Source organism: Primulina tabacum, chromosome 10 (assembly GCF_025594145.1).
Source record: "Primulina tabacum isolate GXHZ01 chromosome 10, ASM2559414v2, whole genome shotgun sequence".
Classification (NCBI taxonomy): Eukaryota; Viridiplantae; Streptophyta; class Magnoliopsida; order Lamiales; family Gesneriaceae; genus Primulina; species Primulina tabacum.
This window is the reverse complement of record NC_134559.1, coordinates 6,395,092-6,404,911: the sequence shown is the minus strand read 5'-3', so window position 1 is coordinate 6,404,911 and position 9,820 is coordinate 6,395,092. Positions and strand designations below refer to the sequence as shown.

Below are 9,820 nucleotides of genomic sequence, written 5' to 3'. Positions count from 1 at the left end.
TGATATTATTTCAACATTACAATACTTTTTCGTAATAAACATTCACGATCAAATCATATACTCCATAATTTAGCTGTATTTAGTTACTAGACAAAATTTTTAAATAATTTGACATCTATACTACTAAAAACCGACTTCGACTCTGCAAGATTAATTTAATAAATACGTCTTCATCTTTACAGGAAAGAAGGCAATATTTGAATAATTAATTGGTGATATAATGGTGGATATAATCCAATCCACGTCATCCAAATATCCTCTCCATCTAAATATTCACCACTGCACACCATTGATTTGTGTGCCACAACAATATCCGGTTACAAATTTTTAACCGGGATATTGCTATTTTTTAAAAAATTTCTTGAAGACAACGTGATTGAGACGCGCTTATTTTTTGGGTCGAGGTGGGTCGAGTCTTTTTTGGTCGAGTTTTTTTTTCCTAGTCGAGCTTGGTTACACAAGGGCGAGACCCAAGCTCTTAGGGGTCCAGCTTTTTTTTATTCTTTTTTTCACTTTTATTTAATATTTATTAAATTATATTTAATTATTATGTGAAATATAAATGGACGACTGAATAGAATCTGCACAATGTTTTTTAATGTTATAAATATTGTTTTGTGGTAAATTAGTTTTGTATAGTTCGTTATAAATTTTAAAATTTTATTAATTTTTATTTATTTACAAATTAGTTATTCAAAAATAATCGTTATAAACTTTTTAATTTTATATTTCAATAAAAATATAATATTAAATAATAGATAAAAATAATTAAAGTGGTGAAATGATTTTATTTAAATGAAAATAAAATATTAATTAAAGTGACATTGAAATCCATAAATATTTGGTTGGTGTAAGATATTTGATTGTGAAATATGAGATATTTGAGTAAAAAAATATTTGATTGATGATGTGGATTAGGGGGTCCACAAATATTTGTAGGAAATATCCTTATTACTGTGTATGGCCTAACATAGAATAATATAGATATGACATACAATAAAAACAATAAATTCGGAGAGTATTTGATAAATTTGTCATATTTTATTAATTGTTGATTTTTATGTATATGTATACAAGATTAGAGGTTTGTGTATTCCGGTTCGGAACACAGATATGAGTCAATCAGATAATCTGTGAGCATGTCAACACGAATCTGATAATTTTTTTGGGTTGGTGTCGGATAGTGTTTTCGGTATTGATCGGGTTCGGTACCCGACATATATAGAATTTTTTTTAATATAGTTGTAATTAATTTAATATTTATTAATTATTAATAATAATAAAAGAAAAATTACTTTAAAAAAAGTACAAATGTTCTCCTCTTCACTCTTCACTCGTCTAAGAATTCCCCAGTCCTCGGCCATTTGCAGCGGCTACCCGCTAGGGTCGGCGGTTCATAATCACCGCCCACCGGTATTCTCTTCGTCTTCCTCGGCGATTTTCGGCGGCCACACTGTGCACCGGTATTCTCATATTCTCCCTCAGTGCTTTAATCCGAATTTTGTTCCATAATTCCTTCTGTTTGGTGATGAATGTCGATTATTTCGCCATCTCTGCTAACTTTTCCGGTTTAGCCCCATTATTTTATCCTTTAATTTATGGTTTAGTCACTTAAATTTGGGGGAAAATTCTGATTTTGCACTGGTTACTCTTAACTCAAACATTCAGAAATTTTGAATGTCGATTATTTGGCCATCATTTCATTAGTTTATGCCTTTAATTTCTACTAGTTACTCCAATGTTTACTATAAATTTGCTGAGCAAAAACAGTTAGAACTTGGCTTAAAAAAACAGTTAGAACTTAGAAGGTATATGTTAGTAAATCTTCTTTTTTGCACTGTTAAAAAGCCATCATTTTTAGCACTCGACGAGGTGTACTGCGTGTGCTCTGTTCAGGTATCTGAAATTTTGGGTAAACCGAACCCAGAAAACCCGACCCGCCGCCCACCCGTACAAGATACAATGGAGTGCATTTGGGCACATAAGCCAAGCTAAAAAAAGGCGTTGAGATTTAATGTTAGTGTTTGGTTTGACTTTTAAAACTTTCAAATCATAATCATGAAGTCAGAATGTAGATTATAATTCTTCTACCTCAACTTCTGTTCAATTATTTTTTAAAGAAAAATATCTATCTTACTCAAACATACAGTTGTGTGCTTTCAAAAGAACTTTGCCTAACAAATTGTTTGTTGAAGCCGAGGGCTTCAATATCCAAGCCCACCCATTCCAAAATCTTGTTCATTAAGCAATTTGTTTGACCCTGCATGAGTTGAAACTTGAAAATTAAAAGGGGAGATCGAAAATCCGAACTTTTTTTAAAACATTTTAAACAATGAAAGTTAAATATCATTGAACCACACGGTAAGTTGCTACTGCAGTGCTAAAGTCAACAAAAATTGCAAAAGTTCAGATCTGTTTAAATTGCAGAGAACCTCAGTACATTAGTCCAGAGAAAAGCAAAGAAACTGTTGAAACCATTATTTCCGCTTTCTGAATGTTGACACTATTCAATATGGCTGAATGCCAGAATTATAGAAAACCAAAACAAAACGAAGAATTCAAAATTTCTGAATCAAATTGTATCTTGATGAACATAAACATGATGAAGGGTTGAAGTGTATTGCTCGTGCATGTACGAAGTAAAGCAGGAAATTTACCGCAAAACTAAAGAAATTCACCACACTCTAAAAACCGGCGTTAATTTGGCGAGAATTAAGTTTTTTGTATGTACACAGTGAGTGATGAGTCAAAGCTTGAGCATTTGCTTTGGGATGATTTCTATTTTCTGACCCGGAAGTTCACGCAAAGCTTAGTTGCTCATCATCTTAAGCATTTCATATTAATAACCCAATTCTTTATTTATAAGATTTAAAATATTATTATTTTTTTAACTAATGTTTTTAATCATTCGGGTGTTATAAATAATTTTCTAATCTAACTCAATTTTTATTTCATCAACGTTTGAATTATTTTCATGAATGCCGATTTTTACAGTGCAACGAATCACAACTCTATTTTCGATAAATTTTATGTTTCACCCCATACATGCATGTGCAATACTCTTCGCCTTTTATTATGATTAAGTTCATTAACTGCTGCATTTTAAGATATAATTTGATTCGGAAATTTTGAATTTCTGTTTTGTAATTATGCCTTATTGAATAGTGTCAAAGTTGAGAAAGTGAAATAATGGTTTCCACACTTTCTTTGTTTTTCTCTGAAGTCTGAATTAAATGTACCGAGGTTCTGTGCAGTTTAACTCAGATCTGAACTTTTGCAATTTTTGTTGAGTTTGCCAATTGTATTTTATTGTTCTGGAAAAGGAGTGGGGTAAAATGAGATTGATTGCAGATTTACTTTTCCTTTGTTGAGTAAGTAGTGAAGGCAATAGCAATTTAAAATGTGATTCAATGATATTTAACTTGCATATTTTAAAACATTTTTAAAAAAGTTTGGATTTTTGATCTCCCCTTTTAAATCTAAAAGCCTTTTTTAGTTTGTATCATGTTCAAAAGGCTGTATACTTTTTTTTTATGTAGATTCCTGGACAGTTTTTCTCTCCTTTTCTGTGTAGGTGCATCATTTCATTATGGGTTGGTGTTGACCGAAATAAGAATCACGTTTGAAACACTTTCATAGTGACTTTCAACGATATTCTCTCGTTGGGTATGTGTATTCACTGAGGTGAAAACTCATGAGAAGTTCAATGGAGCACGGTTCTGGAGAAGAAAGTGATGGAAACGATTCTGAAGTGGAGGAGTATGTGGAGGAGACATATGAAGAGCTGAAGAATGGTAAGCACCAAGTTAAAATCTCTGATTACGAGTATACTTGCCCCTATTGTTCTAACAACAAGAAGAGAGACTATCTGTATAAAGAACTCTTGCAACATGCAAGTGGGATTGGCAAGTGCAATTCAGCGAAAAGAACTGCTAGAGACAAGGCCAATCATGCTGCACTGGCAAAATACTTGGAAAATGACATGGGTGCGCATTCTGGTCCTTCAGAGCCTGCTGTTGAGGCTGATGCCCTTGCAGAATCATGACCGTGATGAGATGTTTGTCTGGCCATGGATTGGTATAGTTGCCAACATTCCTACTGAATTAAAGGATGGTCGTTATGTTGGAGGAAGCGGGTCTAAGTTGAGGGATAAGTTGGCAAGCAAAGGATTTAATCCGTCTAGAGTGCGACCTTTGTGGAATTATTTAGGACATTCAGGAACCGCTCTTGTTGAATTTGTTAAAGATTGGCAAGGGTTTAACAATGCCATGTCATTTGAGAAATTTTACGATGCTAATCAACATGGCAAAAGAAATTGGTTGGCAAAAAGTGAAACGAAAGCTGATCTTTATGGATGGATTGCTAGGGCAGATGATTATAATGCTAATAACATTGTTGGAGAAAATCTTCGCAAGATTGGAGACCTCAGAACTGTTTCGGATATCATGGAAGAAGAAGCTCGAAAAACTAACAAGCTTGTAGGTAATTTAACAAATGTTATTGAGGCAAAGAACATGCACTTGATTGAGATGGAGAGTAAGTTCAATGAGACTGAAAGCTCTCTTAGCCTATTAATCATGGAAAAGGATAAACTTCATCAATCTTACAATGAAGGTATGTTGTGTCTAATTTGGAGTTTAAAAAAAAGAAAATGTAATGGATTTAAATTTGATCCTCACATCCATTTTTGCAAAATCAGAGATAAAAAAGATTGAATCAAGTGCAAGAGATCATTTCAAAAAGATATTCAATGACCATGAAAAGCTAAAGATGCTTTTGGTCAACCAAAAGAGAGAGCTTGAATTTCGGGGACAAGAACTGGAGAAACGTGAGACTCATAATGAACATGAGCGGAAAAAACTTGCGGAAGACCTTGAAAAGGTTCCTTTCTCTTTTATTATGTCATTATTGTTTGTGATTTCTATTCGAATTTCCCATATTTGTTTTACTTGACAGAAACAAAGGTGGACATCATGATGCTTGTAAAATTAGCTGTAAACTTGCCCTGATGGCTGAGTGCTGTTGATGTCGAATGACACTAGTCTTATCCTTTCTGCATTTAATTTCTCACTTGTTGATATTTACTTACTGTACTATACATTTTGATGTTATATTGTCAACAAAGCAACAATTTTCCTCAAATAAAATCTCGTAAACCTGTATCTAGCTGTCTAAGCAGCTTCTGTGACGCTCGGCATAACATGGGACTCTTGAGAAACCACTTTTGTCATCCTTGAAGGGGTAGTTGTAATCCACACAGATTATGGCTTTATCATTGTTTATATTTTTAAGGGGACCGTTATAGATGACTGGGGTTTACCACTATCATGTAGAATTGCTTCAAGAACAATTTTAGCAAGTGGACCTGCAAAAGGATATCTTCTTTTGTGGCACTTGATTTAGGGGCCCATTTTTCATGCAAAGCCTTCTAATTCTCCATTTAAAGTGACAGGACTGCCTGAGATCTGAATAATGCATACTTTTATGTGCCTATTTTCTCACGAAGTTCCCAATATTCAAACCTGCTGTTTGCACGCCAAAGTTCTATGGCGCCATAATTTTTTTAGGCTTGTTGTATTGAGAGAATTGAAAATTTCAACATATATTGTCCTTTGTGATAGTGTTCCGCATATTTATAATCTAACCAAGTTATTATGTCATCGTTCTTTCTTCCAGAATGCAGTGCAAAATTGCTCCCTTCAGGCTGCTGCTGAAAAGCAAAGAAAACATGATGATGAAGTAATGATTTTGGCTGAAGAACAGAAGGTATTTAACTTTTCTTATATCCTTATGGTGACTGGAATTGTTCCAGGATGCAAAGTTAAACATGAGTCTATATTCTGGGTTTACTGATTTCAGAAAGAAAAGGAGAACCTCCATAATAGAATAATTTTGCTGGAGAAACAACTGGATGCAAAACAAGCTGTGGAGCTTGAAATCGAGCAATTAAGAGGTAAATTAAATGTCATAAAACACATGGCGGTGGAAGGTGATCTGGAAGTGCTAGAAGAAGTGGATTTGCTGCTTAAGTCCTTGAGGGAAAAGGAAGGAGAGCTCGAGGATTTTCAAGCATTGAACCAAACTTTAATTGTGCAGGAGCGCAAGAGCAATGATGAACTACAAGAAGCGCGAAAAGAACTAGTCAACGTAAGTTTCAAATTTGTTTTCTTCGTTTTATTTGGAAAACTCAGTACCATTCCTTGTCATGAGATCCGGCCTGGGTATGACTGAATGGCCAAGCTACTGATTTAACAGTTAACACGAGCGCAGTTCAACTTTTTTACATTGACTTTCCTGCTGTGTGAACCTCGATGTAGGTTGCTCATGGGAAATTCAATGTACATATTTTAGATTATATGTTTTATTTAGCGCTCACGGGCAACTCCAAGCAACATAGGATAATGCATTTGTTGCACAAGCTGTAAGTTAGAATTTGTGTTTTTCTGAAGAAGCTGATGATATAGCCACATTATAGGTTAAAGTGTTAGCTACTTCTATCATGATTACCCTCTTGATTTTGGTTCCACATGCATTTCATAATTAAAATGGTAACCCTTTAACTTGAAGAAATGTTTTTCCTCCCTGGAGCCAACCAGGCCAGTCGGTAGATTTTTGTGTCTTGAATCATTATGATAGAAGCATGCTAACCGTACATGATATTTCTCGATACAAGCACGTTGTTTGGATAAAATTTGGAGAATGGCTTGATAAAGTTGCTTTCTAGGGCTTGAAAGATTTATCATCGAACGCTCATATTGGTGTTAAAAGAATGGGGGAGCTTGACAGCAAACCATTTCTAGAAGCCATGAAGAGAAAATACAGTGAAGCTGAAGCCGATGAGAGGGCCACAGAATTGTGCTCTCTCTGGGAGGAGTACCTTCGAGATCCTGAATGGCATCCTTTAAAGGTGGTTCAAATTAATGGAAAACATCAGGTATGTAAGCAACATATTCATGTGACTATTTGTTTGTGTGATTGGAATTCTACTTCTGCAGAAAAAATCATGACATCTTTGTTTGTTTTTGCACTTCAAGTGGAAGCTAATTCAGCATCACTCTTTTTTATTTGGGCATCTCTCAAGTGCTACGAACGCTAACATGATGCTAATAAGTTGTAGGCTGATAGCGTTTTTACTTAGTTTCTCACTTTCTCTATTTGTCTATCTTACCCTCTCTAACCACCCCCCTCCACCACCACACACACACGCACACATAGATACAGAAATGAAAAACAAGCAAAAAATGAAGAATACCTGTATTCGTTCATAAACTAAACTGTAAACATGGGATTACACAGTCCAAGCCCCATCAATCAGCTAACAGGTATGCATCAAAGCCCATAGACTCTATACATGTCAAATTGACTTCTACCAATTGAAGCCCAATTTAACAGTGAGATATTGAATGACTGAAGTTTGTTTATCGTATCGAATGATGATATTGATTTGACCTAATGATGGAGCATATGAGTGAGGCCAATTGATCAGGGCCTTTCTCCTCATTTAGAGGGTAGGTTGTGCGTGAAGGGTTTGTGATAACCATGTAATATTTTGTAGGGTTCTGGATTCAAGGGCTAGATATTTGACAAAATTGTTGTGGATAATCTTATTGCTTATCCCTTATTTAGTTCATCGAGGACAAACTACTTGATTTATTGTTTGCCAAGTTGTTAAATGTCCGATAGCTTACATGATTTTATCTAATCGAGATAAAGAAATGTTTTAGTCAAAAAAATTTATAATTATTACATTTCTTAGAAGATTTTGGACCCTCATGAGACGAGCCTGAGTGCTGGTGGTGCTGTCCTCTTATCAAGTTGCAGCTGGATATTGTTTTGCTCCACACTTTAATGTAGTTTTTCCGGTTAAGTAAATAGCAATTCAACTCCTATAAAATTTCGCAGCTGAAATTCCGAATCAAATCTTTTTTAACTAACTCTTTCTATAGACTTGGCCCTAATAGATTCTTGCAGTATATCTTTGGACTCTTTCCAGAACCATTTGTTGGTTCATTGTCGCATTAATAGCCATAAAGGTCTATGAAACCATTTTAAATTATTTATTAAAAAAATTTAAAATGGTAAAAATTAAATCAGCATATCTTTCTAATAGAATTAACTTCCACATTTATTCATGTTTGGGGTTAAAAAAAAAAGGCAAATATAAGGGAAAGAAATGAAAAAAGCCATACCAACCGTACCAGTTTGGTCAATCTAGTAGCCTCAGCCTTAATATAGATAGAGATATATGGAAACGATGATGTATATTATAGTGACAGGAGTGTCAGTCATAATCTAACTCTGGTAAAGTGTCATGATACTATTAGATCTACTTTGTTTAACCTTCCAAAGCAGCCTATCTTACTAAATGAATTAACTTCCACATTTATTCATATATATGGAAACGATGATGTATATTATAGTGATGGGAGTGTCAGTCATAATCTAACTGTGTTAAACTTGTACATCATACTGTTAAATCTACTTTGTTTAACCTTCCAAAGCTTCTTGTATGAAATTCGAACTACTCTATTTAGTTGTACGGCATATTTGTTTGTTTATTTTTACTTGAGACAACCTTTTTACTCGTTTGATGGTTAAGTTCCATTGAATTTCTGTGTTTTATTCAATAATATAACGGAGTGTACTGGATCCAATGCATGTAAAAATCTATTATTTTCAAAGTAATGACTTCATTGGTATATTTGAGTGTCTAGTATCCTTAACGCTTGAAGTGTGTGGCTGATGAATGTAGATTCTTGCTGTTGTGAAAAAATTAATTTACGAATTTTGCATCGCCTGTTCATCAATTACCAGAAATGTAAGGTAGTCATGATAAAGTCAATTGATGTTTAATATTCCAATTTTAAGATCATTGTGTAGATAAATAAGTTTGACAAATGGTTAATAGAATTACATTTTGAGGCAAATGGATGCGACTTACCGTTTCATGATATGTATTTAACACAAACATAGTGCATTATCTACAAATCTTGTGTGGAATGATGAAATGCAAATACAGAATCCTATTTGATTCACATGATAGTTCATTCTAAACTAGAATAGATTAAAAGATGAAGTTGGGTTCAGAGTGGTTAAAAATTGGCAAGTCGTGCACAATTCTCTTGAGTTTATTATTGCCACCGGTCTCGATCTTATGGTTTACAAACACTTCCTCGAATGACTTCTTTTGTTGTTGCAGACAGTGATAAATGAAGAAGATGAAAAGCTAGTAGATCTTAAAGCAAATTGTGGTGTCAAAGTTTACGATGCTGTGATATCCGCTTTATTCGAGATAAACGAATACAACCCAAGCGGGCGATACATTATTTCTGAACTATGGAACTATGAAGAAGGTAGGAAAGCTACTTTGAAAGAAGGAGTCACCTCTTTATTGAAGCGATGGGGATACCAAAAGCGAGCAAGGGGGATGGATTGAAAGTTAGAATTATGCTACGGTTTAAATCTTGGACTGGTGCTCTGTTGTATTTGTACACTTCGGTTTTAAACATCATCATCGACCAATTGTTGTACGCTTTTATGTTTTAAATTAAAAAAAAAAAAAAAGACCATCTCTTAGGCTGCATTTGAAATACTCAATTGATCTAAAATTATATATCGTTACAGAAAATTTCAAGTATTTTTAAATTAAAATATACGTAAAAATGTGGAAATAAAATAAATATTGGCTAAATTCTTTGCAGAAACATGGATGTATGGACATGTTGGGTGGGGAGGTTCTTAATTTTTTTAGTTATATCTTAAGTAAATATCACATGCGACGCGTTGTGATGACAATTTTTTAACATAATAAATCTATTAA

At 34.1% G+C, this 9,820-nt stretch overlaps 1 protein-coding gene across 1 annotated transcript; it reads left to right on the top strand.

The window, feature by feature from the left end:
- The first annotated feature begins 1,304 nt into the window (after positions 1 to 1,304).
- Positions 1,305 to 9,593, top strand: LOC142504823 (protein INVOLVED IN DE NOVO 2-like). Its single transcript, XM_075617646.1, is given in 8 exon segments — positions 1,305 to 1,463; positions 3,575 to 4,041; positions 4,043 to 4,614; positions 4,700 to 4,881; positions 5,677 to 5,766; positions 5,860 to 6,147; positions 6,725 to 6,934; positions 9,200 to 9,593. Coding segments are annotated over 7 exon segments (1,926 nt in total). The 5' UTR covers positions 1,305 to 1,463; positions 3,575 to 3,694; the 3' UTR covers positions 9,437 to 9,593.
- The last annotated feature ends 227 nt before the right edge of the window (positions 9,594 to 9,820 follow it).